The sequence below is a fragment of the Mytilus trossulus genome, chromosome 11 (assembly GCF_036588685.1).
Source record: "Mytilus trossulus isolate FHL-02 chromosome 11, PNRI_Mtr1.1.1.hap1, whole genome shotgun sequence".
Lineage (NCBI taxonomy): Eukaryota > Metazoa > Mollusca > Bivalvia > Mytilida > Mytilidae > Mytilus > Mytilus trossulus.
In genome coordinates this window covers 50,346,571-50,371,080 of record NC_086383.1, presented here as the reverse complement: position 1 = coordinate 50,371,080, position 24,510 = coordinate 50,346,571, and the positions used below count along the sequence as shown (strand labels likewise).

At 32.1% G+C, this 24,510-nt stretch overlaps 1 protein-coding gene and 1 long non-coding RNA gene across 2 annotated transcripts; both read right to left on the bottom strand.

Annotated features, from left to right (window-relative positions):
• Positions 1 to 12,005: 12,005 nt before the first annotated feature.
• Positions 12,006 to 17,887, bottom strand: LOC134691285 (uncharacterized). The gene is made up of 2 exons (XR_010102107.1): positions 17,425 to 17,887; positions 12,006 to 14,212 (listed from the first exon to the last, which is right to left on the bottom strand). It is a non-coding gene; the product is annotated as an uncharacterized LOC134691285 (long non-coding RNA).
• A 1,208-nt stretch (positions 17,888 to 19,095) lies between these two features.
• Positions 19,096 to 21,903, bottom strand: LOC134690127 (uncharacterized). The gene is made up of 2 exons (XM_063550101.1): positions 21,815 to 21,903; positions 19,096 to 19,968 (listed from the first exon to the last, which is right to left on the bottom strand). The coding sequence occupies exon 2, from the start codon at positions 19,795 to 19,797 to the stop codon at positions 19,096 to 19,098; it is 702 nt and encodes a 233-aa protein (XP_063406171.1). The 5' UTR covers positions 19,798 to 19,968; positions 21,815 to 21,903.
• Positions 21,904 to 24,510: the final 2,607 nt, after the last annotated feature.

The following is a 24,510-nucleotide window of genomic DNA, read 5'->3' as shown; positions in this document are numbered from 1 at the left end:
TCGCACTTTAGCGTGACCATCGTAATTTAGCGTCTCTATCGGACTTGAGAGTTCTTACTACTTACCATTCCAGAGTACATGAGATCAACACAGGTTTTGTTGGGGTGTGTGTTGCTTAGTCTTGAGTTTTCTATGTTGTGTTTGGTAGACTAGTCTTCGTCTATTTATACTTGCTCGTTTTTATGCTAGGGCTTGTCAGAACTTATAAGACTTATGAGTTTTACTTTCCCATTGGTATCTTACGCCTCTCTCTCAATATTATCAAATATTTTATACAAATATAATACATTCCAATTTACATTTAATGATACAGCTGGAAGATTCTTATTCGAAAATTGGATATAGGCGACTTTCTATTTTTTTTTTATAAAAGCGTAATTCATGTAGGACATTCAAAGAAGAACTTTACAATTAAAAATTAATTTAGCTACAGCATTTTCGTTTACTTTATGAAAAGATTTAAATTGAAATAAGTATACATGTACTAACAAACAACGGTATATTGCTGGGGTTTCCAAGTGCTTCATGAAATCTCTTTCAAAATTATTAACATCTGTTAAATAAGAAATCAAAGCCGGGCTATAAATTTATTGTGAAACTGCCTATTCTAGAGGTGGCGTGAATTAGATGGTGATATTAAAAAATTCCAAAGATCTTTTAGAGTACATACAATCTAAGAATCTTTCATCTTGCAATAGTATTAAAACACTTTACACAAGTATACCACATTCCAAGCTAAAAGACAAATTGAAATAGTTGGTATTGTTTTGTTTGATAAAAAAAGAATGGCCAACGCAGATACAAGTTTCTTTACTTGAGAGGGATAAATCCTTCTTTGTAAGGGATCACTCTGATTCAAAAAAAATATCTCTGAAACTGACGTTATTGTTATCGATATGCTTGATTTTCTTGTTTGAAAATATTCTGCGAATCACTTACTTGAACAATGAAATAAAAAATCGGCACATATCTTGGAAATTAATGTCAATATGTACTTGCTAGTACATAAAGCCAGCAAAGTTAACTGCAGCTGTTTTTTGGATATAATACCGCCCAAGAAAACGAAAACAAAATAGGTCAAATTTCGTTAAGGATTCAAACAAGATGCAGACGACGATAGCAATTTTTTGAAGATACAACAAAAATATTTCAAAGTATGTGGTAGCGGTAACTTTTGTGTTAATGAATGGTTACGTTTATCTTATGCAACTGCATGACAACATAAACAAGCAAACGTGCAAAAATAAGAAATTTGGGACAGCAAAGTTGAACAAAAATATTTGAAACCCTACATATGTCTGCAAATATTTTCAACAATAAAGATCATTATATCTTTCCTAACTAAAGACAGAACGTTATTATGGTTCCCTAACTAAATACAGAACATTATTATGGTTCCCTAACTAAATACAGAACGTTATTTTGTCTTTCCTAACGAAATATAGAACGTTATTATGTCTTTCCTAACTAGATACAAAACCGTTATTATGACTTTCCTAACTAAATACAGAACGTTATTTTGTCTTTCCTAACTAAATACAGAACGTTATTATGTCTTCCCTAACTAAAAACAGAACGTTATTTTGTCTTTTCTAACGAAATACAGAACGTTATTATGTCTTTCCTAACTAAATACAAAAACGTTATTTATATGACTTTCCTTACTAAATATAGGACGTTATTATGTCGTTCCTAACTAAATACAGAACGTTATTATGTCTTTCCTAACTAAATACAAAACGTTATATCTTTCTTACTAAATATATGACTGTGTTTTAAAATGGCACATGCATTCAAGGCCTTGTTAATCCAATGCTTTCAGAAAGTTTATCAAGCCAATATTTAAGCAGAGTATGTATATAATATTTCAAAGAGTAGTATATAGGGTTGAGAAGTCATAATTATCAATACAGTTAATTACACTCATATGAGTACATTAAGATCCCGCCTATGTGTTATTGTTCTATGATATGTCATTATGTTATCATTCTATTATCAAACTGAAAGTAATTTGAACGACAAAATTATTTTACTCGCGTAGAGGTATTAACCATATGTGAATTCTTAAAAATTCTAATGAACTTCTGAATAGTTTTAAATCTTGGTTTGTTTCTGAAGTTAGTTCTAACATACTTTTGAATTTTTATACCACCATTCCCCATGCAAAATTATAAGTTTTTAAAAAACATTGAACGGTTAAATCATTTTATATATCTTGATATGTGACATTTACATTTTACGACTCCAAACACGCGAAACAATGCATGTGGTTTTTAAATTTAAACGATGTTTTTTTCTGTTTTTTTTTGGTAAATATTTGTTTGTTTTGAGATTGTGACACAGTGATGATTGCTGTACAACTGTTTTGACTATTTTACCTATCATGTCTTTTTTGTTCGCGCATTGATGTAAATAAAATGGAATTTGATGCGACTGTCATACAAGTCAGAGGTTTAGCGCTATAAAACCAAATTCAATCCACCATTTTCTACATTTAAAAATTTCCGTACCAAGTCAGGAATATGACAGTTGTTGTTTTTTCGTTTTATGTGTAAGTAAAATTGATGTCTGATAAATCAACCGAAAGAAGAAAAACACTATCGAGAAAAAAAGATGAATAGACAAACATTTTCATACAAAATAGTAGTACTTTTTTTTTATCGTTCTTGGAATGGTCAAACTTTACAATAAGCACGTGTTGCTATTGAGAGGAGAATCAAATCAAGCATATGTAACTCTTGATTTCAGTAAAAATACGCCATGATATAGCAGCCTCAGGTATATTTAAATTTTTAAAAAAATCAGGTGAATAATACACATCATTTGGGCATCAATTTCAAAATGCGTAAATTACAAGCATATGACTACTAGGTAGACAGAAATATGTTTCTAAGGGATCGGGTATAATGTGTGTATACCTACAGATAAGGTGTCAGCGAGTGAATGAGTCAGCAAACGTACGACAAAAAACTTAAGACATCTTTGTTTAAGACAGCGGTTACTTGTCGATAATAAAAGTCATATTTATATCATGCTGAGCTCTAAATCGTTCCCAGTCCTTTAGAATTGTAAATAAATGCATGAAATTTAAGAAAAAAAAAGAGTCAAAGATCTACATGATCTAAATGTAGCGCATCCAATGTGTATACATTAATAATTAAACATGCGGCTACACTCATTAATTAAACAAGAGTAGCACGGTGGTTATCACACATGTAACAGGAACAGATTATCCCTTCACTGGCTTCAGAGTTTTGATGGAGTTCGTTATGCTCTATCTTAGTTTTCTGTGCTCTAGTCTATTTAGTTTTGACATTGAATTGTTCTTCTTTCTTTGGCTTGAGTTTTCTATTTTTCTTTGTAAGTTGTTTTGTATTGCCTCTTGGTATATTAAATCGATAAAAACTAAGATTCTTGCTAACAACCAGATATTTCTAGTTTGTGGAATTTACCATTGTTGTCATGAATATTAAATGTACTACATCCTATCCACAGAGTCCCATTGAAATCAATGTCGAGACTTATTGGAAGTAAAACGTTCATTTCTTCCATCGTAAAATTCTTTATAAGTACTCCCTCTTCTGATAGAATATGCAAAGAGTGGGTCTCTGCTTCAGTTATAATGATATTTCCTAACTGTGTGATGGCTAAATCGGCTGGGCCGAATGGAATTTCATCTGTGTTAATGTCTGCGTTTCCTTCATTGACCCATTTTATAGTTGATTTATTATCCACTTTTACAATTCTGCGACAGCCAGATGAAAGAGCATCTATACACACTATATCAAACGTTTTGTCGATTATTATTCTCATGACGAAAGAAAATAAATGTTTGTTGTCTTTATCGTATTCAATAACGCTTATCTTTTTCTTTCCCGTTTGATCAAGAACAACAATCTGACGCTGACTTTGCTCAGTGGGAGGGAATACATTTCCTTGCTCTCTTGTACTCACGATTATATTGTCATCACTAACATAGATAGCTTTTGGTAAAAGGGGCTGAAATCATAGACAACATGCATTTGTCCAGTTTTGCTGAGAGATTAAAGATGACTGTCTTCTGCTCGAGTTAACAACAGATTTCCTGTTTTTAATACTTTTATGTCAAATAGAGTTTCATCGTTGTTTTCACGTACAGTCGTCAATTTTCGTGCTGTTTGTACTTGCTGCAATGTGTTTGTTGTGTAGCAATTTATCCATACTGAATTATCACTCGTTGAAACTATACAATCAAACGGATGTGGCGTTTAATACGTTTTAATCTTAGTCAATTTGATATCTTTGGGGTTAGTAATTATACTTAGTTTTTCAAACGATCCAAAAATAACATTAGGGTCGTAAGGGTCAATATTACTTGAAATGTTCTTCTTCTTTAAATGATCCAAGTTTTTGTTGTATTTTATTTCAATTTCTTCCACATCGTGTCCTTTGTGTGTTTTAATCAAGCATATTGGACATATCAATTCTCTGCATTGAACACAATACACGCAGCACGATTGTGTTGAAGGGTATTACATGGAATATTATCTAAATCAACCGACGGCTCTTTGGTTTCGCTGAAGTCTATCCTTGATTTCGACTATTTTATGTCTAGTGACTGTTTTTACTTTAGCATGTTTAGGGAGCTACCATTTGATTTTTATGGGGGGGGGGGGGGGGGGGTGAAAAATTTTGTCCTGCATTTTTTTATAGCTGTAATCTTTGTCCTGCCTTATTATTTTTCACTCTGTTCGGTCCTGCCTTTTTTTTTTGTTAGTTTATCCTGACTTTTTTTTTAACCTTAATTGTCGTCCTGACTTTTTTTTTTTGCAAGTGTCTCATCCTGTCTTTTTTTTTACTCAAAACTAAAAACTGTCCTGCCTATTTTTTTCAAATTTCATCCTTGCCCCCCCCCCCCCCCCCCCCCCTAAAAATCAAATGGTAGCTCCCTTTGGGGGAAAGTATATTTTACAGTTATTGCACATTAATATGTCACAATCCATGCACTTTCATTTTACCAGTGAACTCCTTTGACATAATTGACAAGTGAGGATAACTTGAGCACTCGGTAATTTCGAGCCATTTTGTTTGTACTATTACCCGAATGACAGTCTGTCGTTTCTAAGGCTTAACTATTTACAAACATTTAATAAGTAAACATAGAATAGTAGGTTGACACAATTAAAATTGAGAATGGAAATGGGGAATGTGTCAAAGAGACAACAACCCGACCAAATAAAAAACAACAGCAGAAGGTCACCAACAGGTCTTCAATGTAGCGAGAAATTCCCGCACCCGGAGGCGTCCTTCAGCTGGCCCCTAAACAAATATATACTAGTTCAGGGATAATAAACGCCATACTAATTTCCAAATTGTACACAAGAAACTAATATAAAAATAATACAAGACTAACAAAGGCCAGAGGCTCCTGACTTGGGACAGGCGCAAAAATGCGGCGGGGTTAAACATGTTTGTGAGATCTCAACCCTCCCCCTAAACCTCTAACCAATGTAGAAAAATAAAAGCATAACAATACGCACATTAAAATTCAGTTCAAGAGAAGTCCGAGTCTGATGTCAAAAGATGTAACCAAAGAAAATAAACAAAATGACAATAATACATAAATAACAACAGACTACTAGCAGTTAAATGACATGCCAGCTCCAGACTTCAATTAAACTGACTGAAAGATTATGATTTCATCATATGAACATCAGGCACAATCCTTCCCGTTAGGGGTTTATTATCATGACATCATAGCATATAAACTTCCTTGTCGTTTTATCAGGAATTAATTTTGAATATAATACATTTATATATAGAACGTTTTCAAAGTGTAAAAAAGGCTAAACAAGACATTGTCAATTTATTATTCCGTGTTTGATACTGCTACTTTTTAATACCTCTGGAAGGAAACATATATAATACGAACACATCAAACTTGTTTTATTAAGGAATGACTGTAACAATTTATTCCTGTCTATGAATAATTTCATCACAAATGTGGGAATCACTAAAAAAAATAAAGGCAACAATTATCATTTGGTTATAAAAAGCAGGTTTTCCTTCGTTTTGCATTTGCTTCAAAAGATCTTCGTATTGTTTGAACCAATATCTTGGAGTTTATTTACATATCTTACCTGTTTCCGAATCAACATTTTCCTAAATGAAGTATTTTTAAAAAAAATCTGACGACTCTTCTAGAAATTAATCTCAAAACTCGTTCATACTTGCAAAGCCTTTAAAGCTGTTTACATATATCTTTCTGTGTTTTGTAGAGTCTTCATTATGTCGTTCGTCTGTTTTAGAATGACCCGAACCAGTAGATCTTCAAATTAATCTTCTAGTATACTGACTCCTGGTCCATCTACCATCCATTTGTCTAAATTGGATCTTCGGTTAATCCTATGGCACCAATATCACCCTTCACAATTGCATTATTCTGTTTTTGTGCCTGATCAATTGTGTTACAAGAAAGAAATTTACTAGTCTTACGTACAGTGAAATGATCATTTTCAAATTCCATTGCCACCTGTGGGTGATGTTCTGGAAGGGACTTCATATCTCGGAGATGAGTCGGTAACGATCGAGCATAATTTACACGACCAAGACCTAAAACAATACGCTATCATGCTTTATATGGACTGTCTAACTCATGAAATGAGCATAATACCAAAATCAGACGAAGTTCTTAATTTATAATTGAACGCCAGGAATTAAACTGTGGTCGAGATGACTCTATTTCCTTACACCAGTCTTTTAAATCATTGAACGTCACAGAGTCATAACATGCATGTAATTATAAATTCTGAGTTTAGCTTTCATGATCTGAAATTAAGCAAAATACATGCAGTTGTCTGATGCGCCTGTCTAGTCCTAAGTACAATTGAACATACATAAAAAGAATCTGCCGTTCTTGGTGTTGCAATATTGGCTTCAGTAAGACAACATGTCTATCCCCTACACGCAATATATCGATCGATCACCCAGAGCAAGGACGTATAACTAACAAGGATTGGTGTCTCGCGGTATCTCGTTAAAGTCTCCCGTATCGTGAGACTTGTATTTACCTTGTATTTACTCACTACTACAAATATGCGCGCTTCAAGTAAATATTTCCGGTTAGTTACGATAATGTAAACAAATAGAACTCTTATAGTCTCGATCATCATGACCGAAATTCTCTCTTTTGTTTTTAACTATCACAACTTTGTTAATTACCTTCGATGTTCAAAAATCAAAGAAAGAAATATATAAAAAAATATTTCTATCAAATATGTCTTAAAGGGCCGTTAAAATCGTATAAATTACAAAGTTTTTACATTTTTAAGGAAATGTTTTCTAGAAACAATGATTAATTTGATTAAACCTTATTTAGTTTGAGCATTTACCTTTACATTCCTAATTCTTGTGATGGTTTATAATTAATTATAATAATAAAAATAATTAGTCTTGATTGTATGTTATTCATTTGATATGAGCTTGTGCGGTCTCCTTTCTACTTTTTTACAAAGTGTAAGTTGTAAATTGTTTATTTAATGAGCTTGTGTGGTTTCTTTTCTACTATTCAACTGAAAAAAGCTATGACCCAAGCTACACTAAAAGAGTCATTGTCTACTTTCAAAATGACCAAAGCTGATTTGAGAAAATTAATTTTGAGAAATATACACGAATTTGACATAAAAAGAACGAATGTCAAAATGTTCCATCTTCTTTTTGATTTGAACTCATCATCAAATACAGGTGAAAGTCCTGTTGGTTGAAAACCAGATATATTTGGAAATTGGGATGAAATTATGGTGCAACAGGCATTTATAATTTCTGAACACAGCCATTCATTATTGTGAAGAATGTGGTTATGGTCTGAATTGAGACCTTGAACCCATGCTGTCGGTATAGGCGACTTGCTTTCCTTACTAAGCTTAGCTTTCTTTACTTGAAGGGGACTGTCAGTTTCTGGTATTATATGAACTTCATTGCACATATTGTCAGCAAACCTTAATCTCTTAATAGATTTTGGGGCTGATTCAGTCTTCTGCTTTATAGGAGTTTTAAACTTGGCAGGAGTTTTTGGCGTTTTTGGAGTATGAGGTTCAAGGGGACACTCAACTAATTCTGCTTCCTCCGAATCTGGAGCTGGTAAAATTTCAATGTCACCATCATTTGGTCTTGGCTTTTTTCTACCAGACTTTTTATCATTTCTCTTTAAGTTTCGTTTAGAAAGCATGCGGAGATTTACTACCCTAGGTTTATTTTCGATGGTATCCCCAATATATAATTTGGCAGCTAGGATGTGATAACATTGTGTACTAGATGGACACTGGCATGTTTCTTTAGGGAGGAGGGTTATAGCATATACCTTTCCTCGCATTCCTGTGACCATAAATGCCTTGTGTTGTTGAATAAAAGACACATGCCCATTATCAACGGTCAACTTTGCCAAAGATTTCTGAGACAAGTTATTATCTAGTGTTTTTGTTAACTCAGAGTCAGCTAGGTCAATATGCATAGGCTCAACATGGCGTATTGGGTTATCTGCTTCAGAAGAAGTTCTATCGTCTGATAAAACTTCTTCATATGCAGTTGTAATGTGCATGGAGGAGCTTTCAGTCCCATCTGAAGTATCAGACTGGGTACTGGGTACTATTGGCAATGTATTTGCCTCTTCCTCTATTTGGGAGGATTTTGTCTCTACTGAGATATGCTCTTTAAAGCATGTGTCTCGAATTACACCTATTTCTGCCATCACATGCTTAACAATGTCATCAGGTTGAACTAACTGCTTTGGAATATGTATTTCATCTTTTGGAATAGAGGCATGATTAAATTCGGTTCTTAAGGAATAATTTCCAATGCCAGCTAGACCCCTTTGCACTTCAGTGATATAATAATTTTGCAAATAAAACATGCTTAGCACGAAGCAGTCAACTGGCAACTCTCGATATTTATTTAGCCGTTTGATAACTGCATTCATGCTTTCACATGCATTATTTGTTATACCGGAAAATGGGTCATACAAGTTTTGGTATTTGTCAATATCATCTTTGCTCAGTCTTTTATCTTCGTATTGTTTTATAACATATTCATTAATATTGCAGAATAACTTTTTGTTAAGATTTTTATAAAAAAAAAGTTTAAAGAAATAAGAATAAGAAATAACTAAAAAGTTCTGGTCATTTATATTTATAAATATTTCATCCTGTCAAATCCATCCGGTCAACTTTTTTTGCTCTAAAATATATTTTTTTCCATTTTTTTTTAGATTTTCATAAAATTTAGTTTTGCATCGTTTCGGGTTTTTAATATTTTAAAAATTTATCAAATAATAAAAAAGTTATGTCCTTTAACATTTCCTCATAGTCAAAATCCTGGCTATATCTCGGCGCAATTGAAATCCATCCGGTCAACTTTTTTTGCTCTAAAATATATTTTTTTCCATTTTTTTTTAGATTTTATTAAAATTTAGTTTAGCATCGTTTCGGGTTTTTAATATTTTAAGAATCTGTCAAATAATAAAAAAGTTATGACCATTCATATTTCCTCATAGTCAAAATCCTGGCAATATCTCGGCGCAATTGAAATCCATCCGGTCAACTTTTTTTGCTCTAAAACATATTTTTTCCATTTTTTTTTAGATTTTCATTAAATATAGTTTAGTATCTTTTCGGGTTTTAAATATTTTTTAAATCTATCAAATAACAAAAAAGTTATGATCTTTTATATTTCATCCTGTCAAAATCCTGTCATTATCCGGTCAATAATCCTGTCAATAGTGTAACCCATTAACATGTCAGATTTTTTATCTTGGGACACTGATCTTGATTTAGAACTATTGCTAGGGGAATACACAGAATATGACCCAAGTGATAGTGATAGTAGCATAGATTTCGCTGTGTCTAGTCCTAAAAAGAAAAAAACTGCCAGCCCCACAGCAAAAGTTTCAGACATTACGTATCAATGTCCAGTATGTGACAAAACACTGAAAACCATCTCGGGCTTTAGAGGGCATACATCAAAACAGCATGGTCAACAACTTCGGGCCAGTGACTTTCGTGTTACAAATGGTGTTTCAGCAACACAATCCTCAACACCTACTAATTGTGTATCTTTACAGGTACCGGTGTCAAAAGATACTTTCAGTAAGACTTTTTATTCAGCACCGCCAACATCACTATGCAATATAGCAAATGACCCATTTATTGTTAATCCTCACGAGATAAAAGATTTATGTCAGCAGCTAGAAAACAATTTATCTGCTAAGGAATATTTAAATCAGGTTATTTACACCATTTTTGAACAGTCGAACTCAACCCTGACACAAACAATTGATAGAGAAAACCTTTTTCGAAAACTCCATAAGGTTCGTTCAGATGTGTCCTTACGACAGAAGTTCCTAGACCATTGTCCAACCGGTTCAGAAAAAGTACTTTCATTATTTTGGCAATTGATTTTTGAAGACATTATTGGAGAAATTATGTCACAGATGACCAAGGTGCAAAAACACAACTCGGAAAAGAGCAATCACAACTTACTGCCAATGACCAATCTATTCTGTTCTACATAGGTGGATATATTGTGTATTCTCTTCGTAAAAAATTTTCTAGGTACAGTGTGCATAAACTTGGTGTAATTGCAAACTTTACAATCAAATCAGGTAGTCAGAATTTTGTTACCAAATACAGCAAATGGTACAATATTCAAGACCGAGGTGGTCTCCAAAAGCCATGTGACACTCTGTTTCTGCTAGTCCGTGAGATGGAACTGATTGTTCGCAAGACTACCCGCACAGTCTTAAGTGCAAATTCACTTTTAACTGAACCCTTGATGGAAAATATTATGGAAAGTTTCATGATCAAATACTATTGTAACATTCTAATGGCAAATGAAGAGGGTTCAATTGTTTCAGCCATAACAGAAGACATTATCCGTTTATTTCTAAGGATACGTGGTTTTGCTGTTGCCCGGCTTGAGCGTAATAAGACCATCAAGACAAGCAAATCTACCAAAAAGTCATCCTCAAGTTTGAGACAGGCATTGAAAGACATACCCCAAAACTAATTAGAAGTTGTTAATAATAAACTGTAGACTAGTGCTTTTTCATTGATATATCTTGATTTTTATTTAAATATGTCTTCCCTGATCATGATTAAAGTGTTGATGTTCATGTAGTTTAAAGAATCTTTCAAAGAACAATTTAGTGCTGCTAAATACTGTGTATCATTAAATTGTTGATTTTGTGCTCATATCTAACTAATTATTTGTATTAAAAGAAGTAGAACATTAATGTGTTTTTTATTTACTATTTTACAACTTAGACCATGCTATCAGATGTTTCATCATTGGTAAACAATGCACTTTTGAGAATTGTGTTAACTTATAGATAATGCTTTAGTTGTTGTTGTTGATAACTGTTGGTCAAATTGGATTTTGTTCATTGTTTGAGTCATGATTAGGCTGGATTTTTATCTTTTCATTTTGTAAACTTTCTAAAAGTTTGGTTTTTGACAGTAACGTCTATACAGTACAGTACATGCATGACATGTATTGATTTTGCTCATTGTTGACAGCCATACACATGATTCGGTAATCTTCAAATTAAGTTATGTACTTTTATATACATGTGTACTGGAAACTTGTCATCGATGTCACATAAAAAGCAGACAGAACTTGAAAGTAAAACTAAAGCAATTTACATTTAAATCTATTTATCTCAAACACACAACATATATTACATATATATACACACAACACAAATTGCACAAATGAAACCAGTAAATCAAGATATATTAAATTGATATTTCCAAAGTTTATGTTCAAATAAAATCATATTATCATTATCTTTGCTAGAAATAATTACATTTTTTGTGTCAACATTAAATACGAATCAACTTGGTTTAATATAAGGCCAAAAAAAATATGTCTGTTTCCTGCTTCCTAGGCCAAAAAATCAGGGTCGTCAGACGGTAGGTCGGGATTTCTTTTTTTTTTTTTTTTTTTTTTGCACTTCCTGTCAGATTTGCAGTCGGTTATATGTCATGTTTGGTTAGGGTCCTGTACCCCTAAATGATTTAATCCCTTTAAAGAAGCTTTAATTGAATAATCCTCCAAGTGCTGACATTTTTAAACTCGCTTATTGTGGCACATTTGTGCTGGGAGCAGCCATTTTTTGTTTGGGCATAGTAAAATACGGATCTGGTTCGGACCGGAACCGATTTTTTTCCGGATTTGAATAAAAAGATTTAGGGTCGGGGGGTTTGAGTTAGGGTCGGTCGGGAAACAGGAAACAGACATATATTTTTTTTTGGCCTAAACAACAATTTCAATAAAAAAAAATCTATAAAAAAAACATGTTTAAAAAAATTGTGTCCAGAAGTAGAACTTTATACAATATGTACACTATATAAGATAAGATTTATTTTATCGACTTCTGAGACACATAAAGCTGTCATTTAAACAAACATAAAACATGTACAATGTAAAAGGAACAACTTTTTTTCATAACAAATGATGTATATACAAATTTTAAAAATGTACATAATCCTAGATAATTGACTTGCCTACTATATACATTTAAGTTACCAACAATATTAAGAGACAAGTAAAGTTTTCCTTTGTTGACACACATCATACATGTTCAATATATATACAACATGTATCATAAACAATAATAAAAAATTAAAAAAATACCAATAAAACAGGAATTTATTAGATCCACATTCAGAATATTGTATTTACTTTGAACTTTCATGTACTTTTAGCACGTCTTCATGCATGCTGGTAAAACAGGAGAAAACATTAAAATCTAAATTAAAACTATTCATAACCTTTTGAAGTTTATACATAATAACAATGACAATGTCACTAGAGTACAACTAGAGTTTATCTCTTTGGTAACTTTGAATTGTCAATTACAAAACGGTTTTCATCATTCTGTCGGTGGATATTCCCTCTCTTTGGAGCTAAGGCAACTGCTCCTACGGCACGCATATACTGTTGGGTTATTGTTGTCACCAACTCTATGACAATAATGTCCAAACTCCTGTTCAAGTGGATCCTGATTGAAGGAGTGAGTGAGCACAAACTTAGCACCACTGTTTAATAAAAATTTTACACTTGCAACAATAGAATGTACACTTATTTTAAGTCCAGTTATAGTCTGATGGCTAAGCTGCATCCCCTTTCGTTCTTTCAAAGTGAAATTTCCAACTCGATTCATGACGGCTTGCTCCCATTCACTAAAGTAATTTAGGAAATCCTCTTTCAACCACCTCAGTCTTTCATCATTCGGAGAATTGTATGGGTTTAAGTCAGGATTTCTTTTGTTACGACCTTCGTACAGGCTTCTCACATTCAAACAGTCAAAAAAGCGGTTCATTACCCTTATAAAGTTAACGGTCTCTGTCACATTGTCTCCATAAAGCATTTCCAACGCATTCGCTACAGTTGAACTTAGTACATGTAGTACCTGTGCTGCGAAATTCACTTTCATGCACCCAAATGTAGACATGTCTATATGCTTTCTTGTTAGTTTTGGACATGGGCTATATAAGGACAGCTCACAATGTTGTTCAAATACATTCAGCATATGAAGCCAAGAAATATCTTTACCGTCTTTCCACATTTTACGAGTATTCTTATGCGAGAATGAATTGCAAAAACAGTTGCGTGTTGTTTTGATAAGATGGGGTACATCCGAAATAAAATATATGACTCTGTTGTCAGATGAGTATATGGGTGATCTGCATAGTGCACGAAGTCATTGTCCTCACTGTGAAGTTTAAAAAATCTTCTGTTAGATGACGCACCATCGCAAGTAATAAATAGAACCCTTAGGTCAACAAGGCCGGTCTCTAGGATGCGTACTGCCTTCCAAATAACAGGGTACAAAAAATCTGCTGTTATACTATTTGTTGGAAAACCGGCCAATGGGAACCGTAGGTCGCAAGTTACACCTCTCACCATTACAACAAGCATGTACTTGGCTATGTCTGATTGTTCAGTTCCTTTAATACTCTTGTCAAGTTCCATCATCTGGTTGCCAACTTTGTCTAAATTACAGTAACCTATTAATTCACCACTGTATTTGTCATATACTATTTCTGATTTAACCTGAATTTCATCAAATAGTATTCCAACGTACTTTAATTTCGCCATGGCTCATCTATGTTATACATGCCCTTCTTTTCTGCCTCTGATTTCAATATATTTAGAACATCTGGTTGATAACCATTACCTGAAGGAGAAAAAAATCTTTCAGAAAATCACATTTTAAACATTCTTCAGTGTTAAAAGGAAAAGTACATGTGACCTACATTTTAACATATATGGAGAGTGATTTAAATGGCAAATATCAAAACAAGACAGCAACCTAACAAGTAATTTGACAAAAACAAGAAGACAAATCCTTCAATATGTTCAACAACAGACAAATGTTCATACCATGTGCCACAACTCGCCAGTATTTTATTTAATTTATAGCGACATTCATAACTACGCTAAATAATCATCATGATATATATCTATCCTGTCTATTGTCAAAAAATAGTGAATTGTTTATTTCTGAAGGAGAAATTTCAATTTTAATATATATTCAATTATGTTTTTCTCAAATATATAGTTACTAGAACTGAAACTTGTAAAACATGAACATGTACGCAATTACTGAAATTCAAATGTATAAACATTTTGACATTGAATGACTTATAATTACAGTGATGTATTTTGTACTGTTAAGGGGAACAACATACAATGTATATATGTTATGTATGTTTAACCACATCACATTGTGCCCCATAAGGAGACATACAATATACACATATATATATCTTTTGTAAAACCACAAAAGCAAAATGTAGACTGTCAATTATCTTCATAGTCTTAATACAATGTAATACCTGGCTTAGCCTTTAAATTCCAGGCAACTATCATGGCTACATGTATTATATATAATAGTGTTTTGGTTTTTCTCATTGATGAAGGCCCTAAAGTTACATGTACCTCATACTAACGCCTAGTATACATGTATTCAAAAAAGCAATTTATAAATCATATTAAAGCATGAATCATGTATATAATAACCATTTCTTTTCGCTTTAAAGGGAATGCATTATTATCTATTTGAATATATATTGTATATTTAAATTTTTAGAACTCTAAATTAAATTCTAAATTTTTTCTCTTGTTTCATAATGTTAATTTATTATCTGTTTGATTGATTCTATACATTGAAAAGACAGAACCCCCCAACACAATTGTACATGTTTAAAATATATGGGTGGAATCAGAAAAAATGAAGATTTTAACATATTGGGGCATATTGTTTGCCCCATTATATTTAGGAAAGTAAATTAAATGTCAAACCAACAAGTTCAATACCAGCTAACTTGCAGCCAAATTTCATTTAGATATCTTGTACCAGCCAAAAGTTTTATTAAAAAAACATGTCAAATTTGTCAGGAGTGTGACGCTTTTTGTGTGACAGGATTTTTTTTTAATAATTTACATGTTGAGTAAAAATTATTATGATGAATGCATGTATATGAAGATGGTTTATAATCATTCTTCAATACTAGGTTTTGTAGATTATAGATTGGTGTTATCATTGCACAAATATTATGTAAATAAATATACATTATGAAAAGGTATGTACCAAAAATTAATATTGGCAAAATTTGATAATTTCTAAATTAAAGTGTTATGGTTGTATTTTAAAGGAGTATTTGTGTGTAAAACTGGTAAGTATTTATTGTATACATGTATAAGCTATCCATAAAAGGCTATACAGACATCCTGAGGTGCATAATTCACATATTGGATTAACTTCTATACAAGCACCCAAAAATGTCAGGAGTGTGACAACTGTCTTTCAACATGTACCAAATTTATATAATGCTTTTCATCTTACATTGTTATTTATTTTTCAGAAGCACCTGTTCCATAGAGAAGAAAAACATTTAGTGCAGCTGTGATAATCTATATGTTGAACTTACACACTTGATTTTTAGATGTCAGGAGTGTGACACTTTTTTTATACATCAATGACATTGTTTAAATTTTAATTACATATTAAAAAAAATGATCCATTGTTACTTGGTGTCAAAATTTTGATAGAAGAAGGTTAGTAAATACAAAATTTAAACAATATATGTCATTGAATGTATAAAAAAAGTGTCACACTCCTGACATCTAAAAATCAAGTGTGTAGATTCAACATATAGATTATCACAGCTGCACTAAATGTTTTTCTTCTCTATGGAACAGGTGCTTCTGAAAAATAAATAACAATGTAAGATGAAAAGCATTATATAAATTTGACAGTTGTCACACTTGGTACATACCTTTTCATAATGTATATTTATTTACATAATATTTGTGCAATGATAACACCAATCTATAATCTACAAAACCTAGTATTGAAGAATGATTATAAACCATCTTCATATACATGCATTCATCATAATAATTTTTACTCAACATGTAAATTATTAAAAAAAAATCCTGTCACACAAAAAGCGTCACACTCCTGACAAATTTGACATGTTTTCTTAATAAAACTTTTGGCTGGTACAAGATATCTAAATGAAATTTGGCTGCAAGTTAGCTGGTATTGAACTTGTTGGTTTGACATTTAATTTACTTTCCTAAATATAATGGGGCAAACAATATGCCCCAATATGTTAAAATCTTCATTTTTCTGATTCCACCCTTATGTTGATTAAAAAAAAAAGAGAACATATTCTATATATTCAATAATTTCATGAAATTTCGATAGAATTGCCTGCTGGGTTTTGATACTTTTCTTCCAACATGTGATAAATGCATTCATATTATATATTTTTTGATATATATGATATGTGTCAAATATGTCAGGAGTGTGACAAAATCCCAGAAATGGATGCTTTTCTAAAAAGATGATTACTTTAAAAGTGTAGCCTATATTGGTATATTTTTTTTTGCTGATTGTTACCAAAAGTTGCGTCTTTAATGTAAAGGGTGTTTTTGTTAACATTCTTAAATAATTTTTTTCTGTATTTAAACTTTTATAACCAGGTCATTCATAATCTGCAATACATAAAGTGCTATAACAGGATTTTTTTCAAATTGATGGCGATAATGTATAGAGAATTTGGTATCCAAATGTTCCTTAATCAACCTGGCATTAATAGGAAATATGTTTATGCTTTTAATGTATTCTTAATTGATGTAAATCATGTGTATATGTTTAGTTGTATTTGTTCAAATTACTGATTTTGTTAGTTATTAAAAGTTAAAATTATTCTTAATGTCTTAATGCTTTGTCTGGACACTTAAGTTTCATAAAATAAATGATATGGTGAAGGTGGTGAGACAAATCCTGAACCCCCAAAAATATGTTTATTTTTGACCATGCTCGTCACACTTTTGCCTCATTTTTTCTGATTCCACCCATATGTGTAGCTAACTTACCACATTTAGTGTAGTGAGAGTAATCAAACAAAGTCCTTGCACTAGGTAAAGTGATAAACCCTGAGTCTCTCAAAGCATCATGCATATGCAGCACTGGACTTCTGTCGAAGATACAAGCACCATCTAATTATCATGGGATGCCATTTCATTCCTTTAGCTGATTTCACGTTAACACTTTTAAATTGTTCACTCCAAAAAAGTCTTTGAAAGCAATTGGAATCTGGGAAGGCTTTCTCCATTTCGGTCGAACATAAAGCCATAGCATCTCACATCTCAATGGACTGACATGCATTTAGAGTCACACCACTTCCGGATAAATCTCGTTGAAACTGTCTTTGAGTTTGTGCGATCTGGTTTTGCAAACTGGTGATGACATTTCTTTGCTGAGAAATTTTACCAATGAGTTCATCTCTTGACATGTTGCAATGTTTATATTTCCTTGAAATGTAATTTGGAGAGCTGCCATTAGTGTTGTTCCGATGATCGGAATAAGTCGGAAATCAGTTGGTTGGGCCTTGCGATGTCGATGATCGATTGGGATTTTGTTCAATCGATTGTCGTTTAAGTTTCCGGACCTTTAGCTTATCAACTTCCGGTCTATTTACGGTTTGCATTTTATATGCGCAGTCAAACAATATTAACCAGTCGATGATAGTAACAATGTCAAACATCCAATAATTAAAGAATAAACCAATTTTCTTCTTTATAAACGTGACAAAAGCATTTGCAGATTGATGGAAGGTTATTTAACATTAATAACTTTGTATGAAATACTTTCTTTCATTACAGGTACTTGTTACTTGAGAGTGGTACAAATCATTCTGATTTTAGACAAAATAATTTCGTTGCTTCATTAGAACGTGTTGCAAATTGACTTTTTGAAATGTTTATCCATGTATTGCATCAAAAACGTCATATTCCTTTCCAAATTGCTTGCCAAACATCGTTTATTTTTGAAAATTTTTCGAAATTTGTCCGCCATTTATAAAAATATAAGAATCACGAATCGAATACGGTTCAACTATGTAATAATTCCGCATTCTTGCAATTATAAGTTCAGACGTACGAATGACACAGTTGACAGAAACTAATGATCAAAAAAGTGAAAAAAAGCATTCTTCACGAATTAACAGTCAATGGCTTAATACACTTTGTTTACTGTATATATTATAATGCAAATGAATTGTTTTATTTTTTTGTGTTAATTTTAAATTTCTAAAAATTAAAAACTTTATATATCTTTTCCTAATTAGAAGCATTCAAATGTTCATACAGCTATGTTATTGAAATTGTTTTGTGAGTTACACCATTGAAATTTAGAAATGTTAGTGTCACTGTTGGTAATTAATGTTGTAATTATGAGATAAAATATGTTCAATATGAATCTTGATTCTTATCAATTCGTTGTTTTAACTGCTGAATAGATAATTGTCAAAGGTACCAGGATAATAATTTAGTACACAAGAATATGAAAAGGAAACACAAGATCAAATATGAATATATAAACTCTGCAATGATATGGAATGTACACATAAGACATGTACAATGAGACTAAATACATGATTTCCTTTAAAAAAAAAAGGGCAAGGTATTATGATCCGATTATAACCGATAGTCGGTTGGTTGCTGTCAAACGATTGTAATAGATAATCGGTTGGTAATTTCAACCGATTATCCAACACTAGCTGCCATCAGAAAGCCTTTTTTTCCTTCAAGTCGGTGTTTTCTGCTTATAAGAATGCGACGAAGACGAGTACATGGAGAGCATCTGTTTCCTTGCACTAGTAACAAACAACTGACATTGCAAACTGTTGAAGAGTAATTAATAGTCCCTTTAACGGCACCGAAATCTTGTTCTTTAAAACCTCGACAACTCTGTGCATCTGTTGCATGCTCTATTGTGCTACCAACTGGAGTAAGGTCTAGAAACTCTTGCTCGTGGTTCCCACTACAAACAGTATAACTCTTTAGTTTAGATAACAGTTTTTCAATGCTGGCTATGTTGTCATACACACTTGGCAATCCCAACCAGATGTCATGCTCTCTACTTAGTTCGATGCCGTGAACATATAACTTAGCAGAAAAATCATTGTGGATTATGACAGTCAACTTAACATACACGCTTCTTGATGATGGATAGTGTTCAATAATTTGCATGTGGTCACTGGAAGCAGTATTGTATACATATGGAAAAGTAAGACTAGTACAAATTGTCCTTTTCAATGCCTCGTAAGGGTTTTCTGAAGCTATTACACATTCTTCTTGGCATTCAAGTTCAATATGTTGATTAACATCAATTTCTTCATCTAAACAAAGTTCTGCCACGGTCTGGTTATCAGACAAATATGAATGATCCAAGGAGACTGAATCCATACTGGTGCATGTAAGCTCTTCTGTTTCAGATGCAAAAAGATCTTCATCAGGTGCAATGTCTGGCGTAAGTGCATGTATTTCAGTCAGCGCTTTGTCTAATTTTGATTTGCCAGTTCCACGTCTTTTCCTACACGATATGGCACATTCTGTCTTTTCTTCCTCTTAGGCATTCTATAAAGTAATGAGGACAGCAATTAATAAACAGAAGGGAAAACCCCAAAACTAGGAAATGTATAATATAAAATGTGTTAAAAAACCCAATAGGGAGTTCTAGACAATAGGGCCACACTTAAAAATATTTTGGTTTGCCCAAACCCTACCCAAAGGTTGAGACAGTGGAAAGGTAGGTAGGCATTTTCTTTTTTTTTTCAAATACCATTTTTCTTATACCAAAAATTAATAAGGACGTATAAAAACTATTTGTATTATTTAACTTGTAATTTTTGGAAGTTCTACCTTTTCACATGACCATGATGACAATGAACGTTAAAATTTATTGACTCATTCGATTTAAGCATACAAACACCAACAATGACCAAAACCTGTATATGCAAACCTGAAATAATATATATTTCATACCAAATGCGAAATCATATTTTATAATAAATTCAGTATATCAAAGTGTGTTAACTTTGATATATAAAATTGAGAATGGAAATGGGGAATGTGTCATAGAGACAACAACCCGACCATAGAAAAAAACAACAACAGCAGAAGGTCACCAACAGGTCTTCAATGTAGCGAGAAATTCCCGCACCCGGATGTATACCAAATGATTTTAGCAAGCACAGGCGAGGGGAGGGGTTAGCTACCGTACATATATACTTGGAAATTGATGTACTGATATTGTGATCACCTGTTTCTGAAGTGTGTGAGTATTGCATATGAATGTACATGTTAGAGTCTGTAGATGTTGTTTTAAACATTGATAATTCCAGTTCAGGACTGGACCACTTTATTTCACTGGATGTTGACCTTGACAATCCAGAGAATCTGCATGCTAAAACCTGTTATGCAACCCCGACCGCATTAATAATTGTTTCTTAACATGATTATTTTATTGCATTTTTGATATCAGTGATTTTCAATTTAGTACTTTATACATGTCAGTGATATTCATTATATTGTTTGCCTTAATTATAAATTATTGTAGAATAAAGGCTTTTTCAATTTCCTCTGTAGAAAATTCCCAATTTAAAAAAAAATATGCTTAAATCTATTCCCAAAAAGACTACTTTTTCCCAAACAGTGCAGTCTCAGTAGTAATTGTGTATGAGTAGAAACTGAAAATCACTCATTAAATCATTTGTCATGCCTGAATCACTATTTGTGCAGATTTGAGGGTCTACATTTTGTATTTATGCATCTTCACTCACAATAAGGAGTCTTATTTTAAACAAGGGTTTACATCTTCAAAGGGGGTCTGCAAATTGTAGTTCCAGTCATGTTCAGGGTTTATTATAAATTTCCCAATGTAATAAAATGGACGCCTATTTTCTCAATAAAAAAGGGTAGAAGTAGTTTGGAAAAGGCCAACCATATCACTGATTGTACATTCATTATAAATTATTAATCAATAATATAATATTTGGTCGTGTAACTTGAACATAATGCGCTTATATCTTAAATATACATGTACATTTCACTTCACAATTTATGTAAATAATATTTTCAGTACCTAATGACGTGAATGACCACTGTAACTTTTATTTTTTAAGTATGTTTTAAAGTTGGGTTAAGGTTACTGTTGATTTTCCCGTTTGAATGTTTTACACAAGTAATTTGGGGGGGGGGGGGGGGGGGGCTTTAAAACTTCTTGTTTTGGTGTGAGCCAATGCTCTGTGCTGAAGGCTGTACCTTGACCTATAATGATTTACTTTTATAAATTGTTACTTGGGCATGTAAACATGGAGTTGTCTCAATTGCACTCATATCACATCTTCCTATATCTATTTGATAAATAATCTTAAGTTTTGCATATGATATATTTAAAAAAACAAAACAACAAAAAACCTACCTGATTATTCAATACTTCAAAGTCAATGGCAATGCAATCAGTTTGGTAAAATTGGTCAATGTAAACACCTGAGAACCTGTAAAAAACAAAGAAAACATTTAGAGGTACATAAAATGATAGAAGATAATCAGAGCAAAAAATCCAACTTAATTTACAAAATTAATGAAAAAATATCTTTCAAGTAAAACAGGTTGAATGGAATAATTATCAAATTGATTTTACAATATTATTCTCATTTTATAAAGATGAGACAACACTAAAAACTTCAGGCTTGGAGATTGAAAACTTATATGTTGCTCAATTACCCAAGCCAAAGTACCACAAAATCAGACAAGAAGGCTGTGCAATGACCTATAGTTGTTAATTTCTGTGTCATTTTGGTCTCTTTTTGAGAGTTGTCTCATTGGCAATTATACCAAAGCTTACTTTTTTTTATATTTGAGTATCTAAATTTTGCATGAATCATGCCTTCAATTCATGGATATATGCATCTCAATAGTAGTCCCTCATAAATTTCAGTCCTACAGAAATTCTCAATTGTAAGTTATACATCCTTTCGTTGGGCCAAAATTAAAATATTGTTTGTTTCCACAATACCAACCCTGCCAAGCCAGGTGTGGGTAGGTAGGTAGGGAAATAATTTTAATTTTCCAAAAAGCTTGAACATTATCGGACAATTTGGCAAGCCTGAAATTCCAAAATGAATAAAATATAATTTGACTTTTGACATAACAAATTAATGAGTAGCACCAATTTTACAGGGTCGGTCTGGATTAGGGAAACAAACAATATTTTATTTTTGATAGGCCTTGCCTTGCATAAACAACCGACACAGACCAGTGGATAAGATAAGATAAGATAATTTTATTAACCAATCATGGTGCCCAAAATTTGAGCTATACAATCAAATGAATGAATTACAAAATAAAGCACAGAAAATGATTAGAATGATTAAAGTACATTTAGACAACAAAAAACAAAAACAACACATGAATACACATTTACACTAATTAACCTGATATAAACCAAGTTATTGACAAAACATAGTTGTTATGGGTGCCACTGTGACCTGGAGAAATAACATAATTCTTTATAGTACTAGGTCTATGGGAGACAACTCCTGATCAATTTTATTTCCTATATTTATATATCTATCTAAATTTTTCTTCTATTTTTTTTTTTTTTTTTTTTTTTTTTTAAACAACAATGTTTTCTATAATTTTCTTTCGTTCTTCAAAAAGGGAGTGCAATAAATTAGATGAGTTTGAAGTTACAAACAAATCTTCAGATGAAAGAATCCAAACAAATTTAATTTCATCAGATAATCTTGAAAAATTTTTGAATTTGGAATTTAAATTAGATAGATGTTGAGATCGAGTATCTTTTAGAACAGGACATTTTAAAAGAAAATGTAGTTCGTCTTCAACTGCGTTCTTACATAGCTTACACTTTCTGTCTTCAGCTTTAATCCCAAAATACCTCCCTCTTTCGATTTCAAGATCATGACAGCTAGTTCTAAATCTTGTGATTATTTGCCTGTCTTTTTTTAAATTCATTTTTAAATATGGTTCAAACTTAAATTTTTTTTTAAAATTTTCTGTAAGTTCTTAATTTATTGCCAGATTGTAAATTAGTACACTTCCCAGAATTGCTTTCTAAACTAGCTAACCAGCTTTCTTTAAAATTAATAGTTAAAGATGTTTTTACCTTTTTAGAATATGGTTTTGTTTAAAGTTTGACTGGTTAACAAATAGATATTCTAAGTCTATAAATTTAAAAATATGTTTAATACTTCCTATCCAAGATTCCTGGTTATGTTTGTCCATAGAATGAGACAGATATATGGCTTCCCTTAGAATAATATTTGAAGGTTCAATATCTTTCAAAGATGGATACAATATTTTATTATATTCACTATTACATAATACAGTGTAGGGAGTGAACCTAGTTCTCCTCTACATGCCATATTTGATGTTTTTATGTTAACTCCAAGTGAAAATTTACAAAGCTTAGTATGAATTTTATCTAGTACAAGATAATCAGTTTCTTTTGATATAAAGTTATCCAAATGTATTTGTTTCTTATGTGGTATATAACCCCAAATTTCAGATCCATACAACAAGATTGGTCGGATTGTATGGTTATAGATGTGTAGTAAAGTTCTAGGTTTTGGGCTTTCCACTGAAAAGGTCTTCCTTAATTTGAAATATGCTTTCATTCCTTTGTTATAAAGTTCTTTCTTTGCTTTTTGGAAACTCCCAGATGATGAAAAATTTATACCTAAGTATGTGTAGTTTTGTACACATTCTAAAGTCTGGTTTCCTAATGATATTTTAATATTTTTAAGTCTTCCTGATTTGTTAAATACAAGAACCTTGGTCTTTTTTGTGTTAACTGTCATTTTATTATCAACTGTAAATTTATTTAATTTGTTAACACAATTTTGAAGTCCTTGCTCTGATGATGATAAAAGAACTACATCATCAGCATACATTAAAATATTTAAGGGATGTGTATTTAATGGGATTGGATCACATGTTTGGTCAAAATAGGTTGGCAAATCATTTAAATATATATTAAAGAGACAGGGACTGAGATTATCCCCTTGTCTTACTCCTATATTTGATTTAAAAAGGTTTGTCCTGTGTTGGTCTATTTTTACACAAGTTTCTGTGTTTTCATACATACATTTTATA